The sequence below is a fragment of the Macaca mulatta genome, chromosome 7 (assembly GCF_049350105.2).
Source record: "Macaca mulatta isolate MMU2019108-1 chromosome 7, T2T-MMU8v2.0, whole genome shotgun sequence".
In the NCBI taxonomy this organism is placed as follows: domain Eukaryota; kingdom Metazoa; phylum Chordata; class Mammalia; order Primates; family Cercopithecidae; genus Macaca; species Macaca mulatta.
Genome location: NC_133412.1, coordinates 180,547,474 through 180,571,335, shown reverse-complemented (window position 1 = coordinate 180,571,335; position 23,862 = coordinate 180,547,474). Strand labels below are relative to the sequence as shown.

The 23,862-nt window shown below is 42.1% G+C and overlaps 1 protein-coding gene, 1 long non-coding RNA gene, 1 pseudogene and 1 gene segment (V, D, J or C); 3 read left to right on the top strand and 1 right to left on the bottom strand.

Moving 5' to 3' along the window:
* Window positions 1-23,862, top strand: part of LOC720890 (immunoglobulin heavy variable 3-48-like) — a 109,134-nt gene that overhangs the window by 47,317 nt on the left and 37,955 nt on the right.
* Window positions 78-840, top strand: LOC114679707 (immunoglobulin heavy variable 4-59-like; annotated as a pseudogene). Its single transcript, XR_013396749.1, has 2 exons — window positions 78-179; window positions 263-840. The product of XR_013396749.1 is annotated as an immunoglobulin heavy variable 4-59-like (transcript).
* LOC144330506 (uncharacterized) lies at window positions 12,257-14,664 on the bottom strand. The gene is made up of 3 exons (XR_013396767.1): window positions 14,549-14,664; window positions 12,806-12,881; window positions 12,257-12,703 (listed from the first exon to the last, which is right to left on the bottom strand). It is a non-coding gene; the product is annotated as an uncharacterized LOC144330506 (long non-coding RNA).
* Window positions 14,745-23,064, top strand: LOC720452 (immunoglobulin heavy variable 4-59). The gene is made up of 3 exons (XM_028852088.2): window positions 14,745-14,862; window positions 14,946-15,266; window positions 22,363-23,064. Exons 1-3 carry the CDS (start codon window positions 14,817-14,819, stop codon window positions 22,524-22,526), a joined length of 531 nt encoding a protein of 176 aa, XP_028707921.2. The 5' UTR covers window positions 14,745-14,816; the 3' UTR covers window positions 22,527-23,064.

Sequence of the window (23,862 nt, the reverse complement as noted above, 5' to 3'; positions counted from 1 at the left end):
CATACAAAGGCACCACCCACATGCAAATCCTCACTTAGGCACCCACAGGAAACCACCACACATTTCCTTAAATTCAGGGTCCAGCTCACATGGGAAATGTTCTCTGAGAGTCACGGACATCCTGTGCAAGAACATGAAGCACCTGTGGTTCTTCCTCCTCCTGGTGGCAGCTCCCAGATGTGAGTGTCTCGGGGATGCAGATATGACGATATGGGAGGCTGTGTCTGATCCCAGGGCTCACTGTGGGTCTCTCTGTTCACAGAGGTCCTGTCCCAGCTGCAGCTGCAGGAGTCGGGCCCAGGACTGGTGAAGCCTTCGGAGACCCTGTCTGTCACCTGCGCTGTCTCTGGTGGCTCTATCAGCAGTAGCTACTGGAGCTGGATCCGCCAGGCCCCAGGGAAGGGACTGGAGTGGATTGGGTATATCTATGGTAGTGGTAGTAGCACCAACTACAACCCCTCCCTCAAGAGTCGAGTCACCCTGTCAGTAGACACGTCCAAGAACCAGCTCTCCCTGAAGCTGAGCTCTGTGACCGCCGCGGACACGGCCGTGTATTACTGTGCGAGAAACACAGTGAGAGGAGGTGAGTGTGAGCCCAGACACAAACCTCCCTGCAGGGAGGCGGAGGGGGCGGGCGCAGGTGCCGCTCAGGACCAGCAGGGGGCGCGCGGGGCCCACAGAGCAGGAGGCCGGGTCAGGAGCAGGTGCAGGGAGGGCGGGGCTTCCTCATCTGCTCAGTGCTCTCCCTCCTCACCAGCACCTCAGCTGTCCCCAGGGCTCCTCTTTCTTTGATATCTGTGGTTCTGCTTCCTCACATTCTTCTGCCAGAAAAGAAAGGAGGAAGGCACATTTTCCTCTTACAAATGAAGTTTCACTGATTATTAGGAAATTTCCTACAAGTTCCTGCATGGCCCATTATTCCTTAGTGATTAAAAATATATATATTCTAATGCTCACCATATCTTTATTTGTGTCATCAATTGAATTGTTCCCTCTTTGAAAGTCATATGCTGAAATCAGAATTGTTAAGTGAGTTTTATGTCCCAGTCAAATAATAAGTAACATTTTTTCAAATGCTACCATTGCCACTAAACTCATCCAGGAGCTGAAATCTGCTCTGGGCACTGCCCTCTTCTCAAGCGTCCCACACTGCACCTTGCTATAGAGGAGGAGGCATGAAAACAGGGCCCTCCCTCTCCTGGTGAAAACAAGCCCACTGCTGGCCCTGCAGTTCTAGATGAAGAGCCACAGCCCTGGCCTTCCCAGGGGTTTCCATTTGATAATCAGGACTGAATGCAGAGGACTCACTCTGTGGTTTGAGGTAGACGAATTTTTGTTGTTGGTATTTTAAAAGGTAACTCATAGAGAACTAGAGTGAGAATGAGTGGATATGAGTGAGAGAAACAGTGGATATGTTTGGCAGTTTCTGACCAGGATGTGTGCGTATTTTCAGGGGTTCAGTGTGAGGTGCAGCTGATTGAGTCCATAGAGGACCTGAGACAACCTGGGAAGTTCCTGAGACTCTCCTGTGTAGCCTCCGGATTCGCCTTCAGTAGCTTCTGAATGAGCTGGGTTCACCAGTCTCCAGGGAAGGAACTGGAGTGAGCAATAGATGTAAAATACGATGGAAGTCAGATATACCATGCAGACGCTGTGAAGGGCAGATTCTCAATCTCCAACGACAATTCTAAGAACTTGCTGTATCTGCAAATGAATAGTCTGAGAGCTGAGGACTTGGCCATGTATGGCTGTACATAAGGTCCCAAGTGAGGAAACATCAGTGTGAGTCCAGACGCAAAACTTCCTGCAAAAAGAAGAAAGGAGTGTGGGCTGAAGGGGACACTCAGCACTCAGCACTCACAAAACAGGTGCAGCCCCAGGGCAGGTGCAGATGGAGAGAGAGCAAGGGCTACTTTCCTTCAGTGTCTATGGTTTCCTCTGTTTCTAACATTTCCCCTCTGAGCCTCTGTACATTTATGTTCTGTGCCCACCAGGAGGTCCCTGGATTAGAAAACCAATTTAAAAGAGGAAACATTCTCATATGTCCTAAAAACAGAGGTAAATATTGGAGGCATAAAATGCATAGGTGGCCGTGTGAGTCTGTAGACACTGCCACCCCACAATGCCAGACTCACAAGTAGTGCTGGAGAAGGGTGGGAGTTTGATGGAGCTTCCCTAATGACCCTGTGGTCCAAGTTAAGTCTAGCAAGGCCGTCGGTGCCTCCCACAGCACAGTTCTCCATCAGGGATCTCCCATGAGTCCTAGCAGCAGCCATGCCTTAGTGTCTCCACTGAGCACCATCACAGTCTGGGAGGAGCTCCCAGGATGGGTGTCTTTGGCGCACACCAGGTGACGGGTGTTAAAGTGCAGGGCAGCAGCTGGCGGCCTGGGCTATTGGGCTCCCTGATGGAGGGATGAGAGGTGCATTCTCAGGGCCAGCACACTGTTTGTGGATTTTTATATAAAAATCAGGATTTTACTTCATTTTCTCACATGACATAGATAATTACTAACAATCTGCCAACAATTGTAATTTTCAACTTTACCCCAAATTCATTGTTTCTTAATTCTGTGCAGGATGCAGACATGGTATTGCCTTCTCATGAGATATTGTTCGATCTAAACTGAAACCAGTTGTTTCTCATATTCTTTGGTTTCTCCCCATGTGCAGAGATCTTGATTAGAGTAATTTTGGTATTTTCCCCACAATCACCCTCACCTCCCCAAATAAAGAGCAGAAATTCTGCTCACTCTGAGTCTGAGGGAGGAGCTGTTCCTGTACCACTCAGGGCCTGCAGAGACCCCCAGGTGCAGCTTCACTGAGTCAGGTGTTTCACTCCGTGTGATTGCTGCTAAGGTCTAATTGTGGGCTCAGAATTAGGACAGTATTTAGGTTATTAGAGGTCAATCCTATTCTAAAAATCATCATTATCACACATAGAGGTAATAATTCAATGTTCATTTTTCTAACAGCAGTTTATCTTTTTTATTTGATTGCAAGTTTGAGAAAAGAAACATGTGATAATTTTTTTTAATCTAACCTCAAAATCTACTGAACTGTTCTAGGAGACTGACAATTTGGGCAATATGAGCTCTTTATTCTCAAAAATATGTGTGTATTTGGGAATTTCACCGTGTTGTCCAGAACCCGTTAACATCAACAACTGTGTTTCTCATGACACTTCTGGCTTGAGACAACATCAGAGACCCTCTCCCTCACGTGCACTCTCTCTGGAGCCCCCGTCATAACCAGTGCTTCCTGCTAGAATTGTATCTGCCCCTAGAAGATGGACAGGAGTGGATCCGGTGCGAGGGTTGTGAAGGGAGCACAAATTACAACCCACTTCTCAAGAGTCCATATCCACATCCAAGAAACAGTTCTTACAGCTGAGCTGTGTCCGGTGAACACACAACTATGCATTTTTTAAGAAAAGACACAATGAGGGGACTTTACTGTGAGCCTGGACACAAACCTCAATGCAGGGGTGCATATGTCCAGCAGGGGGCACTCGGGCAGTACGGGAGCTTAGGATGATGGTCAGGGGTCAGGATGAGCAGGATCAAGGCTCAGCATTGGGGCAGGTGCAACAGGGCAGAAAAGGGGCTGTAGATGTGAATTGTTTTCACCATCATTTTTCACCACCAGACCCTCCACTACATCTTTTCTAATGTGTCTGAGTGTTCATATGATTAGAAAATGGCATTCATGTAAACACCAATATATACCCATATGGAGGTGCATCAAGTTGTCCTCTCCATCTTACGTGGACCTTGTCCATCACGCACCAAGTCCCTGTGTTTACTTGAGCACCTCATACATTACGGTCCAAACAGGTGGGGTCTCTTTCTTTTTCTTAGTCTCTTCTCCTCCCTTTTCTCTCTGTCACACAAAAACACACAAACTGATAAATGCACAGAGCTCCCCAACTTTGATTATCTGATATATTGAAGCACACTGATTAATGTGCAGCTTTTCCACTTTGCCTGCTATTCATGTTATGTAAAAATAAGAACCATGTGTTTCTCACCTGGTTACTTCTCTAAGCTAAGTAGCATCTTTGTTTATTATACCCAGAGACCAAAAGCGATCCAAGTGTTAGTCAGCAGCTTAACTGGCAAACAAATTGTGGAAAATTCATTTACTGGAATAATACCCACTGTTACAATCAAGTACTGCCGGACACACTCAACACCATGCTTAAAGTAACAAGTACCTGAATAAGAAAAATAAGGCAAACAAATACAAGTGCATACATACAATTCCACTTCTATAATTCCTATAAAGTAAAAATGAACTTAAAGTTGCATAAAAACATCTGTAGTTAACTGTGGACATGGTACAAGAAGAGAAGGTGTAGAAAGGAGAAACTACAGGAGAGCAAAAGGAAATTCCTAGGATAATTTATTTTTTCTCTGTTAGGAAAAGTGAGGATTATGTCAATATTTATAAAATTGTACACTTTATGTAAAGATTCTTATTTGCTAATTTCACCTCTTTAAAATATTGCAAATTTTAAAATATGTAATTTGGTAGAAAAGGTGCTAGAGATAAATAAAAAACATAAAAATTCAGAGACTCCTGAATATGCACATGAATGAACCCTGGGTCTCACTATACTTTTAGGGAAACACTAGAATAAAAGAACATGATGACAGGATTTCAGTACATGAAGGGAGCTTCTCAAACCCCAGGAGGCATGTCCAACTGTGTCCTGGAGTTAACTCAGGGGGCAGGCATGTCCTTTGGAAGGAGCCATGACACTGAGCTCCCAGCATCCGTTGTAGATGACACCATGCAAATGCCAAGAGATCTCGACTAAAGTGTTCTGTGGATGTTGAGTCTGATTATGCCACACACTCACACCAAGTGAGTATGGAAATGTTAGTTACCTGCCTCCTTGAGGAGTCTGCTGAGAGCAGGGCAGGTCTCTCATGAAGGTCCAATGTGTCTTGGTAGAGCAGGGAAGGAGACTAGCTCGGGGTTTTTATCATGGTTTTGTGGGGTGCGGCGGAGAGCATCCTACCTCCAGTAAGGGTTTTGTGGGGTTTCAAGGTCAAATTGGCATCAAGTGAGGGAGCTCCTGTGATTTCTAGGTAGATTTACCTTGTATGCTTTAAGAAAAAAGAGATGATGAAGGAAAGAGCCTTAAGTTGTCAGCGGTCAGGCCTAAACATAGAGTCGTGTGACTTACTCTAAATAACAAGTATGCAAATGGTGAGTAAGAAAAGAGACAAGAGTCCAATATGGGTGGACAACAGCCAGGTCTGCAGAAAATGAGAAGACTGAATATAAATAAAGAATAATGAGTAGGAGGAGGATATGGAGAAGGATTCTGGTCCAATGTCTTGTGTGGAAGCTTTTCATGATTTGAGATCATCAGCTTATTCTGAAGGTCTTAGGTCACCTGTCTTCTTCAAAGTATCAGAAGTGCCAGAGGATATGTGAGGATGCACAGTTTAACTTCTTCTATTTGAGTAGTTTTACAATTGTGTAAAATTCTTAATTAATTTTTTTTTCTTTTGAGATGGGGTCTAATTCTGTTGCATAGGTTGGACTGCAGTGGTGTGATCATAGCTGACTGTGATTTTAAATTCCTGGCTCATACAATCCTCCCACCTCAACCTCCTGAGTAGCAAGTAGCTAGGTTTCCAGGGCCTTTCAGCCAAATTCAGCCAATTCTTTTCTTTTCTCTTCTTTTCTTTTTTTTTGAGCTGGAGTTTCCCTTGTCTTGCCCAGCCTGGAGTGCAGTTTCACCACCTCAGCTCACTGCAATCTCCCCCTCCTGGGTTCAAGTGATTCTCCTGCCTCAGCCTCCCGAGTAGCTGGGATCGCAGGCGTGTGCCACCATGCCAGGCTAATTTTGTATTTTTAGTAGAGACGGGGTTTCTCCATGTTGGTCAGGCTGGTCTTGAACTCCCTACCTCAGGTGATCCACCCGCCTCAGCCTCCCAAAGTGCTAGGATTACAGGCGTTAGGCACTGGGCCCAGCCTCTTCATTTTTATTCATATGTTCGTTCAGCAGCCACTATGTCTTCCCATAGTGATGTCTTCAGTTTCCTCTTTACTGCCTTTACCTTTTGAAAAAGCCTATCACTCCTGAGGGGAGATGGGAGGTGGGCCTGGACAGGGATTTGGTGCATTCCTCTGTCCCCTCCCAGTTCTTACTGGTTTCTCCAGTGTCTGTAGAAGAGCAGTTTTGATGGCTTTACCTCTGCAGATAATTTCTCTTGCAAGGTAGTGGTGATGGGGAGGTGTGTCTGGATGCATTTCAGCTGTAGTTGCTGTTTTGCTTTCCCAGACAGCACCGTCCCAAGGGGTAGAGGCTGGAGCATTTTGTGATGTGTCCCCAGTACTGAAGAAAAAGGTTCAATAGCAGGAGGAATTCCTCAACTGTATACACTCTGAGAATTTAAACAATAACTTCACTATCACACAGATTTGAAACCATCCAATGAATATGTCTACTTTAATCTTGTGCTAGCTTAAATGACATTTGGCAGCCTCTGCCACAGAAAAGATTATCGTCTGCTCCTGTTTATTTCCCTGCAAGTCCTTATAGCTCTTCAGAGTTCAGATACATTGTTTGTCTTATAACGTGAAAATTCTGATGTGTTTAAGAAAATGTGCTAATTTGCAGATCAGTAAGTTTAGTTGTTGTTGTAAGAATAATAATATATTTTTGTGGGATGCCTACATCTCCAAGCTGAGTAGCACCTCTGTGCGTAATACTTGGAAACTAGAAATGATACAAGTATCAAGAAGATACACAGATAAACAGTAATGGCATGCTAATTTATTGTAATAACATCCATCATTAGAATCAATACATTGTTGTTGCTCAACATTTTGCATCACAAGTAGTTATGACAAGCAAGGAGACACACAAATAAAACACATACTATATAATTCCTGTATAATCAATTAATGGAACTCAAAACTAAAGTATTAAATGTGAATGAGTGACTCAGAATATGATGGGGGAAGAAAATAATTGGGAAGGAGGAATTGCAGAGGAACACAAGGAAACTTTTAAGTGTAATGTATTTGTGCATTATTTGGATGGCAGAGGAAGAGACAAGGTGGAGGTGCCACACACTTTGGAGCCAGATCTCCTGAGAGCTCTGTCACCAGAACAGCTTGAGAGAGGAAAACACATCCTCATGATCGAATCACCTTTCACCAGGCCCCACTTCCAACACTGGGAATTACAGTTTGACGTGAGATTTGGGTGGGGACACAAATCCAGACCACATCAGCTGTCTTTCATTTTTGCTCTTGCCTGATTGCTCTGACTAGGATTTCTAGTGTTATATTGAATAGGAGTAGTGAGAGACAGCATCTGTCTCTTGTTCCAGTTCTCAAGGTGTTTGAGCTTTTGCTCATTTAGCATGATGTTGACTGAATTTGTCATAGATGGCTTTTATTATTTTGAGGTTTTTGGGTTTTTTTTGGGACGGAGTCTCGCTCTGTCGCCCAGGCTGGAGTGCAGTGGCCGGATCTCAGCTCACTACAAGCTCCGACTCCCAGGTTTGGCCATTGTCCTGCCTCAGCCTCCCGAGTAGCTGGGACTACAGGCGCCGCCATCTCACCCGGCTAGTTTTTTTGTATTTTTTAGTAGAGACGGGGTTTCACCATGTTAGCCATGATGGTCTCGATCTCCTGACCTCGTGATCCGCCCGTCGCGGCCTCCGAAAGTGCTGGGATTACAGGCTTGAGCCACCGCGCCCGGCCTGTTTTGAGGTATTTTTGATGCTAGTCTGTTGAGGGTTTTTGTCATGAGTGGATGTTGGATCCTATGAAACACTTTCTCAGGATCTGTTGAGATAATCCTGTTTTTTGCTTTTATTCTGCTCACATGGTGAATCACAGTTACTGAATTGTGGATGTTGAATGAACCTTGCCTTCCGGGGTAAAGCCTACTTGATCATGCTGTATTAAATTTAAGAGTGTTTCTGTATTCTATTTGCTAGTATTTTGTTGAGGACTTTTAGATTTATGTTAATCAGGAGTATTTATCTTATGTATTTTCTCCATTATGTCTCTTCCTGATGGTGTGTGCCAAGGACACACAGTAGAGAAAGGATAGTTTTTTCAATAATGATGTAAAAACTGGGCATCCATATAAAAAGAAATAAAATTAGGCCTTCTCTAACACCATATAAAAATCAACTAAAGATGAACGTAATACCTGAAACCGTAAACTCATAGACAACATGGAAAAAAAACTTCCTGTCATTGATTCAGAACTCATGTATTTGTGCACCCTGCACCCTTAACCTAGAAAAGCTTACAGCACTTGACTCACTCGTGAAGGGAGCTCCAAGGACTGCGCCCAGCAAAGCGACAGCGATGGGCTGACTGAGGTTTTGGGGAGCCAACCCTTGTCCCAGTGTGTCCTGGTTGAATTACATGAATTTAAGAGAGATGATTTTGTAGCTTTAAGATTTAATATCTGCCCTACTGGGTTTCACGTGTGTAGGGGGCCTGTTGGCCATTCCTTTGGCCAGTTTATCTCTTTTGGATTGGAATAATTGATCCAACACCTGCACCGTCACTGCACCTTGGAATACACAACTTTCACATTTTCTTACTTTGCAAGCTCACAGATGGAAGGAAGTCGCCTTAAGGCTCAGATGAGACTTTAGACGTTTGAGTTGGAGGCTGACCAAGTTAAGATTTTGGGATTTATTGAAAAAAGATGATTATATTTTGCAATGCAAGGACATGAGAATTTTGGGCCCGAGACTGCAATGATATAGTTTAGATGTTCTCCCTTCCAAATGTCATGGTGAAATGTGATACTCAATGTTGGAGGTGGGACCGACTGGGAGGTTTTGGGTCATGGGGAAAGATCCTTCAGGAATGCCTTGGGAACCACCCCATGGCACTTAGTGAATTCTTGCTGTCTTAGCTACTATGAGAGCTGATTGTTAAAAACAGCCTGGCAACTCTCCTCCCCACTCACGTCCCAGCTCTCACCATGTGACACAGCCTGCTCCCCCTTTGCCTTCCACCGTGATTGTAAAGCAGATCCTGGGGCCATGCTTCTCACACAGCCTTCAGAACTGTAAGCCAAATAAGCCTCTTTTCTTTGTAAATCACTTGGCCTCAGGTATTAATTTATAGGAATGCAAAAGGGACAAACACACCGTCCAAAGCATTATACAGATTCAACACTACTTTTATCAAATGACCAGTATATTTGATTACATATTTAGAAAACAATACTAAAATTCACACAGAATCAAAAAAGAGTCTGAATAGCAAAACAGTCCTAAGCAAAATGACCAAAACTAGAAGCACTGCATGCACTGACCTCAAATTATACTACACGAATGTAATCAGAAAGATAGCATGATACTGATAGAAAAAAATAGAGAGTCCAGAAAGAAAACCAAATATATAAAACCAAATGCTCTTTGAAAAAACTGACAAAAATATACACTGGAGAAACAACCCTCTATTCAATAAGTGGTGCCAAGAAAATTAGATGGCCTTATGTGGAAGAATAAACCGAGACTTCCATATCACCATGGACACAAATTAACTGAATATGGATTCAGTGTTTTTAATTTATAAACTAAACTATAAAAATACTTGAACAAAATCTAAAAACAGTCCTCTGGACATTGGTCTAAGCAAATAAAATATGACTTGACTTCAAAAGCAAATGCAATAAAAACAGAAGCAGAAAACAGGATTTAATTGCACTAAAGGTCTTCCGCACAGAAAACATGGTGACCAGACAACCCGCAAATGGTAAAAATTATTTGGAATCTATTCAACTTGCAAAAGGCTAATATATAAAATCTATAAGTAACTCCAATAAGTCAACTAAAAATTACAAATAACTTCATCAAAGAATAGACAAAAACAGACATTTATCAAAAGAAGACACAGAAGTGGCCGACACAAATAAGAAAACATACTCAGCATCAGCAATCATCTGATAAATGTAAATTAGAAACAACATCATACGGCATCTTCCACCAGTCAGAATTGCTGTTATTACAAATAAAAAACAGCAGGTGCTGGCAGAGACGCATATGAAAAGTAATGCTTTATACATGCTTGGTGAGAATGTAAATTAGTATAAACTCTATGAAAAACAATACAGAGATTTCTCAAAGAACTGAAATTAGTATTACCATTTGTCCCAGTAATCCCTCCCAGTGGGCATATTCCTCCCAAAAGCAAACTTTTATATCAGAAAATGTTGCTTGCTCTCTTGTGTTTATTGCAACACCATTTTCAATAGAAAAATCAAGTAATCTATCTAAGTGTCAATCAATGGATGATTAGATAAAATATGATATATGTAAATCATGGAATAGTATGCAGCCACAAAAAGTGAAATTGTGCCTTTCATAGCAACATGAATAGAGTTGAAGGACATTATCCAAAATAAAATAACTCAGAAAAAATATAAAATACATTTTCTCTCTTGTAATGTAAACAATGCATACACATGTACATAGATAAAAGTAATAGACATTGGTGACTGCAAAAGAGGGCAAGGTGAGAGGAAAGTAAGGGTTAAAAAATTACCCAATGGCTTCAATGTTCACAAGGACTGCTGATGTTTATATAAATATCCCATTCAATTGTGAACATTTACCAAACTGGATGTTGTAATGAGAACGACTTTTACAATGGTGATGTCAAACTCTGAAAGATATCTTAATGGTAAGCAGCTGAAGGTCAGGGAAGAGCTCCTTTCTTACAGATAAGTGCAATTATTGGACAAACACACTCATTCCCAGATAACGCATTCATATATTAAGGTCTACAAATGGTTTAAATTGCCCCTGATTATTTAATGTGGATTCAAAGTGAGGTGCGTGTCCTGGGGGAGCTTTTTCTCCAGTAGGGGAAGCTCTGTCAACACAGAGTTCAGGGATATGTAGGGAACGCATGGCCTCTAACAGGATTACGGCTTGAACCCTCAGCTTCTACAATTGTGTCGTCCATGTGTCATCTATTTACTCTTTCTAATACTGGGTCAGGAATTGGGCTATACAATACCATCCTTCATGAATATGCAAATCGCCGAGGGGAATATAGATATCTGTGCCCTGAGAGCATCACCCAGCAACCACACCCCTCCTTGGGAGAAGCCCCTAATCATAGCTCCTCCCCATGGACTGGACCTAGAGCATCCTCTTCTTGGTGGCAGCAGCAACAGGTCAGGGGCTCCCCAGTCCCCGGGCTGAGGAGGAAACCAGGCCAGTCATGTGAGACTTCACCCACTCCTGTCTCCTCTCCACAGGTGCCCACTCCTGGTGCAGCAGCTGGTGCAGTCTGGGCCTGAGGTGAAGAAGCCTGGGTCCTCGATGAAGGTCTTCTTTAAGGTTTCTGGTTAGAGCTTCACCACCTATGGTATGTATTGGGTATGACAGGCCCCTGGACAGGGGCTTGAGTGAATGGGATGGATCATCACCTACACTGGGAACCCAACGTATGCCCAGGGCTTCACAGGATGGTTTGTCTTCTCCATGGACACCTCTGTCAGCACCACATATCTGCAGATCAGCAGCCTAAAGGCTGAGGACATGGCCGTGCATTACTATATGAGAGACACAATGTGGAAACCCACATCCTGAGAGTGTCAGAAGCCCTGAGGGAGGAGGCAGCTGTGCTGAACTGAGGCAGTGGTGCAGCAGTTTAATTTCCATCTTATCTCATTTTTCATCGACTTCCACTTTTATATTAGCTAAGACCGTGGGGTAGACGGGTGCTCCTAAGAGATTCTTAACTTGCCATTTTGATGGGTTTTCCAGAAGATGTCAGAAGCCAGTTTGTTTGCAAAGCATCCCAAAGCCATGCCCTGTTCCAGACACATATGTGCCCATTTGTGGGTCTTTGATTAATTGACAAGCTCTCATCAGAGCACCTGGGCTAATTCCACATCAGGTAGAGGAATGTGTTCTAAAGGAAAGCTAAACTTGTAATGCGATTCCTGCTCAATAACCTTCAGCTTCATTGTTTTTGTGTGATCCATCAACGAATTATGTTAGATCAAGGTTCTCAAAGGGAATTTCTAATAAATATAAGGCATGTACAGAAGTTCCCTAATTAAAATAATACAATTGTGAACACAACCTCAGTATTCAACCATGTCTCCACCCTTCACACCCTTCACACCCTTCACCACAAAGGAATTTTCATCTCTCCTGGAAGTTGGGTTCATTTTGAAATTAGTTATTTTTTTCATTTTAATATCTCAAGATTATCATATGTGACTATTTTAGCAGAAAGTGAGTTATGGGAACTTGAACTACACAACTGAAAACAAATTCACAACTAATTAAACAAGATGCCAGAATGTGATTGGCTCCAGGCTTTGTAATTCAACAGTTTATTACCCAGACTTGAAATTTACACGTCTTCTTGTTACCTTCATGGCACAGTTAACTCCCATTATGTAAGAAATGGTGACTGCATTTCCAAGGGTCATGCACAGTTATGAAAATAGACTGGGTAAGGTGAGGAGTTGATTGTTTAAATTCCCCTCTGAAAAAGTAGCATCAACTCAACAAATCACTGCTCTTCCCTCTGTGATTAGAGCTATGTCACAGGCCACATGGACCTAAATCCCTGATGGAGATAACATGACTACATAAATTGGGCTGATCATTTTTATGCTATAAAATTAATAGATGACACTGCAGTCCAGCCTGGGAAATCAAAGAACCCTTCATCTGTAAAATATAAAAAAGAAAAAATTAATAGGTTCTGACTTTGACATTTTGGATAATAATATTTTCACAATCCAAATTTAATTACACAAATATGTTACCTACATCTTCACTGAAAAGTTCCCAGTCATGACGAGTTCCATCAATACTCCACGTGTTCAAATCTGGACAGCAAGAGAGTCTGGAGAATAAAACACAATGAGGGCAGTGAAACGTGTGTATATTCAGCACCTCTTCACTCAGGAGGACTCCGCACACCCTGGAACAGGCTGCTTTTCTGAGCGGCTCACAATGACTCCGGCTCACTCAGACCTCAGACAGAAACCTCCCTTCACGGTGGGAGCTGGGCTGCAGGGGGCGCTCGGTACCCATAGAGGTGAAAATGAGCTTTCAGATGGAACTTCCCCGTCACCTCCACATGGAATTTACTGTTTCATTTCATTACCACTCTTTCCATAATGGTTCCTTTCTTTTCGCCTGTTCCTTACTGATATTTTTCAAAGGAATCTCACTTGAATCTTTACTCTTTTGCATTTTGTCTCCAGGACAAGGTTGGGAAATGTTACCTACAGCATCATAACATGATCTAGTGACCTGACACATTTGTGGCAAAGAATCCCTACCAATTCAGAAGCTCTTTGGTTTTCTTTCCATGAAATAGAATTATTTCTTCTGTTCTGTGTATGAGCATATCCTAGCAATCCTGTACACACTGACATAGATGTCTACAAGCCTATGAATTATTCTCTGTAAATAAAAATTTATCTCAATTTCCCTCAATGTTCATAATTCTCGTGATGGTGAGGAAGGTCTTTCTGGATCTGTTTAAACAAAATGTCCAGAGACCACCTGGTAGGTCAGGAGTTCACCTGGCTCTGGATGTTGGCTCTGTGTCTTTTCCTCTGTTGTCCCACAGGTCAGCTCACTTGTTCAGTCCTAACAAGACAGCCCAGGTTTGTCCTGATGTTAAAACACACCCAACTTCTGATGACTCTCCTGTTACCCACATCCATGGAGATAGATTATTTATTATATAATTCACCAAACTAATGTCAAATGCCCAAGTTGCAATACCGCAAACTCTAAGGTATGTTCATGCAATTCAATGAAGGAGAAAGTCTTTCAGACACAGGTGTACCTGACATGATAAATATGTGGGTGAGGACTCTGGGCTTGAGTGTCATTGTCCAGCCATGTTTCAGAAGTGTGACCTGTCAGGGAAGAACCAGAGTTCCTTGTGCTCTCAGAGGGGAGGGCTCACAGATGTCCTCTCTTGTTCCCAGGAAAGGCGATTGCACTAATCTTGATGATGAGACTATGCTCCTGTGCGGACCTATTATAGATTTTGACTAAAATTGTCACTGTGATCCCCAATCTACATCTATTCACACAGAAGTGTGTAATGGTCAGGCCACATTCTCAGCATCACACATTGAGACGGTTGGAGATACGTCCCACTACCTTCTCCTGAGATTGCAGACAGAATCCCAGATTTCAAACGGTCACAAAAGGGAAGGTCTCAGATGTTTCTTTGTTTTGCTTTGTTTTTGTTTTTCTTTTAAATGACACACTCTCCGGGACAGATATATTCCCACTAACCACGCTGGATATTCTGAATTACAATAAACATTGCATGGATGTAGGTTTGTATAAATTCACTGTGATGAATATATTTAGCTGCTGCCCTAATGTTTTGAATGGAGATTTGACAATTTAGATAACCTGGATGTTTGGTTGGTTTCATATAAATCTTCAAGGGTACAACAGCATTGAACCTATTCCAAAATCTATCCCTGATCCATGATAATACTCATCTCCCAGACCAGCTCCTTCAGCACATCTCCCTACCTGGAAGAAGAGGACTCTGGGCTTGGCGAGGGGACGCCCCAGGAAGAGAACTGAGTTCTTAGAGGACACAGCCAGCATCTTCCTCTCAGGGTGAGCCCCAAAGCCTGGGGCCTCCCTCATCCCTTTTCACCTCTCCATACAAAGGCACCACCCATATGCAAATCCTCACTTAGGCACCCACAGGAAACCACCACACATTTCCTTAAATTCAGGGTCCAGCTCACATGGGAAATGCTCTCTGAGAGTCACGGACATCCTGTGCAAGAACATGAAGCACCTGTGGTTCTTCCTCCTCCTGGTGGTAGCTCCCAGATGTGAGTGTCTCGGGGATGCAGATATGACGATATGGGAGGCTGTCTCTGATCCCAGAGCTCACTGTGGGTCTCTCTGTTCACAGGGGTCCTGTCCCAGGTGCAGCTGCAGGAGTCGGGCCCAGGACTGGTGAAGCCTTCGGAGACCCTGTCCCTCACCTGCGCTGTCTCTGGTTACTCCATCAGCAGTAACTACTGGAGCTGGATCCGCCAGCCCCCAGGGAAGGGGCTGGAGTGGATTGGGTATATCTATGGTAGTAGTGGGAGCACCTACTACAACCCCTCCCTCAAGAGTCGAGTCACCATTTCAACAGACACGTCCAAGAACCAGTTCTCCCTGAAGCTGAGCTCTGTGACCGCCGCAGACACGGCCGTGTATTACTGTGCGAGAGACACAGTGAGGGGAGGTGAGTGTGAGCCCAGACACAAACCTCCCTGCAGGGAGGCGGAGGGGGCGGGCGCAGGTGCCGCTCAGGACCAGCAGGGGGCGCGCGGGGCCCACAGAGCAGGAGGCCGGGTCAGGAGCAGGTGCAGGGAGGGCGGGGCTTCCTCATCTGCTCAGTGCTCTCCCTCCTCACCAGCACCTCAGCTGTCCCCAGGGCTCCTCTTTCTTTGATATCTGTGGTTCTGCTTCCCCACATTCTTCTGCCAGAAAAGAAAGGAGGAAGGCACATTTTCCTCTTACAATTGAGGTTTCACCGATTACTAGGAACTTTCCTACAAGTTCCTGCATGGCCCATTATTCTTTAGTGATTAAAAATATATATATTCTAATGCTTCTCACCATCTCTTGGTTTGTGTCATCAATTGAATTGTTCTTTCTTTGAAATTCATATGTTGAAGCCTTAAATTCAAAGGATCTCTATTTGAATTTTAATGAAATGATTAAGGTTAAATGTGGTCAGAAGTGTGAGAACCTAATGCAATAGACGTGCTGTCTTTATAAGAAGAGGAAGTGACACCAGAGACCTCTCACTTTTCACGTGCACGCAGAGAAGAGGCCATGGGGACACGCAGTGTATTAGAAGGTGCCCCAGTGCATGCCAGGAAGAAGCCGCACCAAGAACCAACCCTGCCAGCACCTTGATCTTCAACATTCAGACTTCAGAATTGTAAGAAAATCAATATTTATTGTTTAAGCCACCCACTCCGTGTTGTCTTCTTAGGAAGACCCAGACCTACTAATACTACATAACACTGTTAGCGCTGTCCCCTGGATGGAGAATCAGCCCCCTGAGGCTGGGCACATCTCTCATATTTCTACATAAAGTAGGCAAAAAATAGTAGCTGTGATATAAACACTTGTCATGTCCCTTTTGGCCAATTTCTGGGCAAAGTGTTTTAATGAAGCCCTTGGGGCTTTGTCACAAAAGTTGTCTTTTATCTTTTCTGAAGACCTAACTAATGGACAATGGATACCAGCTGGATGGAGACTGACCACTGACCATCTTCTGCTGACTCCTCAGTATGCCACAGAAAACCACACCAACATCACTCTATGTCTTCAACTTTCTAAATTTGCACTTAATCTATTGCTAAATGAGGAGCTACATGAGGTCTGAGTTTTGTTCCCTTCTTCCCAGTCTTCCTCAATTACCAAGGGCAGAAGAGACTTACAATGAAAATTGGATGTCAATGCCCCCAACACCACGTCACTTTTTAAGGTCCAGGAACTTTATTTGGGGGATAGTGAAATACACTTTTAAATGGAAAGCCCTAAAGCACATACAACAGCTGAAGGAATAGCCACTGTGCACCTGAAGGCTGATGAGGCAGATGGTAGCGTCCCTTCCTCCAAGATGTTCCTGGGTGTGTGATGGTTGGATGCCTCATGCGTATGGAAATAAGGACTGGACTGAAGTAGAAACAAGGGCCATATCCCACAGGAAAACAAAACAAGAAAAAACAGATGGGCATCCGTGAAGACCGTTAATTAAATTTGTTGGGTTAAGATGAAATTTTTTTCCAAAGTTTTAGTGTTCTTAACTAAATATGAATCTTTTCAATAAACTGAGAATTAAAAGGAGAACGGAGTTAGAAGTTGAGAGAGAAAGAAAGTCCTGAAAGAACAGAAAGAAAATTCACACAAAACTATCAAATGACAGAGGCCAGAATGGAGCTGATGCAACTATATCCTTATTTTGCAGACCTAGTTGAGAGTCTTTGTTATTTAAGGCAGGCCCAGTGTTGAAGAACTCCTTTAGCTTTTGCTTCTCTGGGAAAGGTCTTATCTATCCTTTATTTTACAAAAAGATTTACATGGTAAAGTTTCTTGGTTGGCAGAGTTTTGTTTGTTTTTCAGTTTTTTTCCCCCAGCCATTTGAATACATTTATGTGCTACTTAACAATGTTATAGTCAATAATAGACCTTATGTATGCTTGTGGCCACATAACATTGTAATACTGTATTTTCACTAAAGGTGTTCCATATTTATATGTGTTTAGATAGAGAGAGATACTTACCACGGCGTTTCAGTTTCCTAGTGTTCAGAGCAGTAACACGCTGTACAGGCTGGTTGTCTGGAAACTTTGTGCTGTTTCAAATGGCCTATGTGTAGTAGGGTATTCTTTACAGGTTTGTGTAAGTTCTCCCTATGATGCTTGCACAATGATGACATTGACTAGAAACACATTTTCCGAAATAATCTCTATCACTAAACCATACATTATCAAATATAATTCCTCTCCATTCTGAACGGAAAACCTACTGCTGAGAAATCTGCTAAATCTGCTCATTTTCTTTCTGTTTTCAAAAACCTTTCCTTTTAGCAACGTGGTTTCATACTATCTCTGATCTTTCTCATTTGGTTCACCTTATTTAAAATATATAGAGCTTCTTGGATGTGGATGAATATTTGCTTCTCCAGATTTAGAAAATTTCTATGCTATTCCTTCTTTGAAAACCTTTCTGCCTTTCTCTCTCTCCGTCTCTCTGTCTCGCCCTCTTCCTTCACTACCCCTTTTATCTAATCTTTGCATAACTCTTCAATGCATAATTTAGTTTTCAGTGTGTTAAAGACCCATAAGTCTTTAACTCCTTTTATTTCTTTCATTTAAATTTTTCTTCTCTGTCTCTATTAGTTCAAACGATCTTTCTTTGAGTTTACTGTTTCTTCTATTACTTGATCTAGTCTTGTCTAAAATCCTCTGTTAAAATTTTTGGCTGACTTATTGTATTCTTCAGCATCAATATTTTTGTTTAGTCATCTTTTAAATGTTTTATCTCTATTAAAATTCTCACATTGTTCTTGCATGCTGCCACTAGCTCATTGAACTTGTTTCTGACATTTACTTTAAATTTTCTTCCAGGTAATCCATATGCTTCCTTTTCATTGATATCAGTTTCTGGATCTTTATGTTGTTCTTCTGTTTGGACCATGTTCCCCTCCTCCTTCATTTTCCTTGACTGTCTTTGTTGCTACCTGTTCATTATAACAAAAGCCACCATACACTCTTCAAAGACGAGGCTTGTAGAGATCACCCTCACCAATCAGTCCAGGCAGTAATTTGGGTCTCTCAAAACTTCGTAGTATTCAAGCTTCTGTCTCTGTTCTTAATGGTCCCTGGGTTTTAGAGGATGATAGATTCTGCCAGAAATCACAGGTAGGGGAGGTAGAAACGATTTACTCAAGCAGCCCCTTGAAAATGTGGACCACTGGACAAAGTTTTATTATTGATGTATGATTCATCAAAATAATGTTCGTTCAAACTTCTCTCAACCAGTCATTAAACATAGACATTTTATCATTTCTTATTTGAATCTGGAGTTTATTCTTTGAATATATGGGTAAATTTCCAAACTAGTTTAAATCTGCCTATTTGGCAAAATTATCTGTTGCTGAATTTCCATTTTCTGTGTTAATCTCTTTTTGCATTTAACTAACTCTGTATTAGACATGTATCTAGAATGTGGAAAAATGTCTTAAAATTCCTTAATTTATTTAATTTAATGGGGTTTAATTTAAAGATGTGAAAACCTCCTTTGTTTATAAAACACCTGACTATTGGTCAATAGTTTTCCCTTTAATTTTTCTCTCTCCTCTCACATTATCTATAATAAGCAGAGAGAAATGAAGACACACCATCGATAGTTTGCTTAGATATCCCATCAGCTAAACTTCTGTCACTAATTCTAACTTCATCCAGTGTAACATAACTAAGATAAATTCTATAACAAGGTACACATACTTTCCAGTTCTAATAACATGTCTGTGACAGAAACAAAGCAGGTGACTCTCTGCGAGGTGGTCATCTGAGGTCTGAGACGAGGGGTCACACAGGTATTTTCATGATATTTAAGGGTTTGGACAACAATAGTGATAACAATTCTGAATATCACTGGCTCTTACCAGAAAGGTTACAGGTAAAGTTAAGGCTGTTATTTCATTTTATCACCTAGTTGGAATGAAGCTCAGAGGAAGAGGTCACATCCCAGGCCACACAGTGAGGAGGAATGGAGCTGTGCTCTGCTCTCCACACTATACACAAGATCCCAGGCACGGGCCCAGGTTCCACTGACACGTGGCATCTGGAGGGCAGTTCTGAGGGAAGGATTCTAGGGCTCCTGCTTTCTTGGGCAGGGCGCTTCCTTCTGTCAATTGTGCACTTGCTCCTTCTGCAGGCTCTGGAGTGAGCACTTGTATTGCTATGAGTTATTCATATTCTCTCCCCTATTATGGCAAAAAACTATATTAAATTTTCAATTTATTTTCTCTGAAGCACACTGCCTTAGCAGAAAGGAATAAATTACATTCCTTCACCTCCCACACAGTTAAAGATTCCTGAAGACAGAGCTGATGTGATGCGCTTATAGTGGATTTCTGCTTGTCAGAGGTGGCCTTGGTCTTCAAGCTTCAGTAATTCTGAGAAGCCAAGGACACCTCCATCTCCTCCTCCCTGCTCTGAAGCTCAACTGAGAACAGCTTTCTCATTGAAATGTCTTGTGTTTAAGGAATAAGAGCCACTATTTCAGGTTTGGGTGCCCAGGTGCACCCACTAGATCCAGCCCAGGACTGGAGATACTTTCCAGAACAGAACATCACCTGAGACATGACCAGTCACACTGTTTTACTTTCACAGTTTCTGCTTCCTCAGAAGAAAATTAAAATTGCTGAGACTTTTCATAAACTTCCTGCCATGTCATTTCTCTGTTGCCTTGCCTGTTCATTTATGTCAGACCAGGTACCACATCTATGTAATCAGGTTAGAATCCTCGCTCCAGTAACATGAAGAGGACCTTTGGTTGCACTTTTGGTCTTTGCTCCAAAATGTAAAGATTACAAAAGTCATCACCCTCATTCTTAAGTCAAGAGGTATCTACACAATCTGATCTTCAGTACCTTTGGGAATTCATCAAAGGAATGAAATTCCAATAAAAAATTGCCCACTCCCAAAACTGGGGAGACAGGCATGTCCACTAGCTTTACTGGAACAGAAGCTGCAGAAATATTTCTGCTGTTTCTGTTCCAGTAAAGGAAGTGTCATACACACACACACACACACACACACACACACACACACACACACACACACTTTATATATTTATATATATATAGCGCTGTTGAGGGCACTTACATGGTAAGCACTGCAAGACAGATGTGGACTAGGGTGAAGTGACAGTTCCAGAGGGCCATACACTCCTCAGTCTTCTGGACTTTCCCTCCAGAAACCTCCAGATTTGAAACAATACATCCAAATAGGTTTCCTTTGGGTCAGAAGTGGGGAAGTTTAATTACTGAAAAATATGCTGGGAGCCTTCTCCAAAAGTTCCTACAGGGAATAACTTTTCCAGAACCTTATCCTATGTGAAGGAAGACAAATCTTCCATTCCAGATCCCTCCCCCATTCTTCCATGAGTATATGAAGATGTAAGAAAATAGTCCATAGACAGGTAAGACGTAAGCAATAATCCAGGTAAGATAAGCAAATAATCCAGGTAAGATGTAAGCAAATCCAGGTAAATAGTCCAGGTAACATGTATCCAGGTAAGATGTAAGCAAATAGTCCAGGGACACTGAAACCACAAAAGGGAGTAAAGATGAAAGTAGAGCTTTTCCCCTGGAGACGCCTGGTCAAGGTCACAGCCACTGCAGAAACCTCACTGCAAGGCAAGGCTGGGCTGGAGGGGGCACTCAGGAGCCACCAAGCACAGGTTCCAACCCCAGAGCAGGTGTACAGAAGGATGGGGAGGAAGTTTCCTCTCAGGGCCTGTGTCTTCCTTTGTCAACAACAACAACAACAACAAAACTAAGTGTTCAACCAGCTGCTGATGTGCCTTTAAATATTCTGTTACATCGGAACCATTCATATAACTTAAGGCAACGAGAACTATTTTTAAAGTGTGTTTCTAGGACAATAAATATCTTAATAGTGATGATATAAATGATAGGAATGGTTTTACTAATTGAATGGATACAGAATTGTGGGAGTCACTATATTTCTATGAATAAAAAAATTCAGATTTCCATGTTAGGTAATGTTGCCCACATTGTGCATTTGACAGGGCAGTGATGGATCTGAGAGTGTGGCAGGTACACAGACCCAGTGAGTCAGAAACCAATACGTTAAGATGAGGATCTATGGACATGAACTGAAAGTACGTAAACACTTCATGAAATCCTATTAAATGGAGTAGGAAATAAAACCCAGACTTATTCAAAACACAAATTCCTTGACAATTATTTTTGGAGTAGTGAGTTCATAAAGAACTCTAAAGTTCTTTTCCATCTTTTGATTCCTATTTTCTGTGAGATGAGAAAATCAACTCTAATTATGCATTACGGGGCAAATCTGTAAACCAAGGGTGGTTCTATTGAAGATCCTGGTGGATTACCATGCCAGGCAGGTGCTGGAGACACTGTCTCGGGAGCGCCCAGCAGATCTCAGAGGGACCTGCTGGACACTCACGTGGGACATCAGCTGTCACCTTCTCAGAGTCACCAATGAGCTGTGGCTGGTGCCTGATGGGACCAGGATGGGTCACAGCACCTGGTCAGTGTCATGAAGAGTGATGGTTCCAGAAATCCTCCGTGTGGTCTCCATGCTAATCAAATGTGGGTTCACAGTGAGGAGCATGTCCTCTGGGTGCTTGCTTTTCAGTGAAAGGGTGTCTGGCCACAAAAATTTGTTAATGGAGCAGGGCATCCGTTTCTTTAAGCAGGATTAGGGCTTGGACCATCAGAATCCCACTCGTGTAAGGCTGATGTGTCATTCATCTACTGTTTCTTATCCTGAATCAGAGTCTTGAGCAATGAAATGCTCTGACTCATGAATATATGAATAATCTGAGATCCACGGAGGTAAATATGGATATATCTCAGCCTTGAGAGCATCACCCAATAACCACATCCCTCCCCCAGAGAAGCCCCTGAGAGCACAGCTCCTCATTATGGACCGGACCTGGAGGATCCTCTTCTTGGTGGCAGTAGGTACAGGTAAGGGGTTCCCGAAGGGGATTGAGTTCAGTCAAGTGGGCTTTCATTCATTCCTGTGTCCTCCCCACAGGTGCCCACTCCCAGGTGAAGCTGGTGCAGTCTGGGGCAGAGGTGAAGAAGCCTGGGTCCTCAGTGAAGGTCTCCTGGAAGGCTTCCAGATACACCTTTACCAGCTATGTTATGCACTGGGTGCGACAGAATCTTGGACAAGGGCTTGAGTGGATGGGATTTTAGTTATTTGAGAGATTTTTCACATGACATTTATTCTGTGAGCAAATTTCAGGGATTGTAGAATGAATCAAATTAAGAAATCTGATACAGAACTTCCTCTGAATCAATCTTTGTAAACATCAATTTCTGAATCAATGTTGTAAATATTTTGGAACCCAAACACAAGTGCACATTTTAACTCTATTTTTATCTCTATTTAAAAAATGCCAAGAATCTCATTTTGTGCGTGTAACATTTTGAATTCCCACCATCAATGCATAATATTTCTTGTTTTTCCACATTCATATTTCCATTTATCATCATGAGAATAGTGAGTTTTAGCCACGCTAATAGGTGAGTAATGTTATCTAGTATTTATATAAATGCACACTTCCCTCATAAAAAATTCATATTTAACAATTTTTATATAATTTTTGGTGAGATGCCTCTCCTGATATTTGGTTCATTTTTAACTGCATTGTTTTGTTTTGATTAGTTGTAAGTTTACTTGCATATTGACTATAAAAGTCATTTAACAAATTAAAAGAATTGATTTAACAAACATGTGACTTGGAAGTATTTTCTCCAAGTGTGTGGTTGCCTTTTTCTCCCTTATCAGGGGGTATTGCAGAAAAATGTGTGTGTTTGTGTGTGTGTTTGCACAAATGTAGACAAAAACATAAAAGAAAACTAATTTGTACGTCATGTATTTGGCATTATATCTGAAGTCTCATTATAAAATACAGTATTAGTGATTTTTTTCCCATGTCTCTAATCTCAGGCCACAATCAACTCATGAGTGTTTAACCTTCACCTATTGATTGGAGGACTATCCTCCTGAGGTGTTTGGAAGAATTCTGTAAGGAGATGTGTTCTTCTTCCCATTGTTTCTTTATTTAATCATCTAATAATATCTGTATTGGCTTATGGATAGCTATTTCATACTCTGAAACAGATCCATACTGCATTATTCATTTTATTGTTCAAATCGCCAAAGCTTTATTAGGTACCGGGAGCTGATTTAGTTTGGATCCTACATCCTTACAGCCCACTTCATCCTTCTGTTTTTGAACACTTTGTTACTTCCTGGTATTACAATAAATTCTAAGCTCGTTTTCTATATTACCTTTTTCATACATAGAATTAGCCATTTTAATAAAGATTCCTTGTTTCTGGCTTTAAAGAATAATATTAAAATAAAATATTGTGATACTGGGTATGTGTGTTGTTAACGTCGTATAAGTACTTCTGGGACCTCTCAACCAATTGGCCTAGTAAATGTGCATGTTTATATGAACCCATGTTTACAGACACTTCAAAACTGTTTATGTATCTAATCTTCTGTAACTTGATTACATTA

Excerpts from the sequence above, each read along its gene's own strand:
- LOC720452 (XM_028852088.2), top strand. The coding sequence starts at position 14,817 with ATGAAGCACCTGTGGTTCTTCCTCCTCCTGGTGGTAGCTCCCAGAT. Across the intron at positions 14,863-14,945 it reads CCTGGTGGTAGCTCCCAGAT|GGGTCCTGTCCCAGGTGCAG; the intron begins GTGAGTGTCTCG and ends CTCTGTTCACAG. Across the intron at positions 15,267-22,362 it reads GAGAGACACAGTGAGGGGAG|GTGCCCACTCCCAGGTGAAG; the intron begins GTGAGTGTGAGC and ends TCCTCCCCACAG.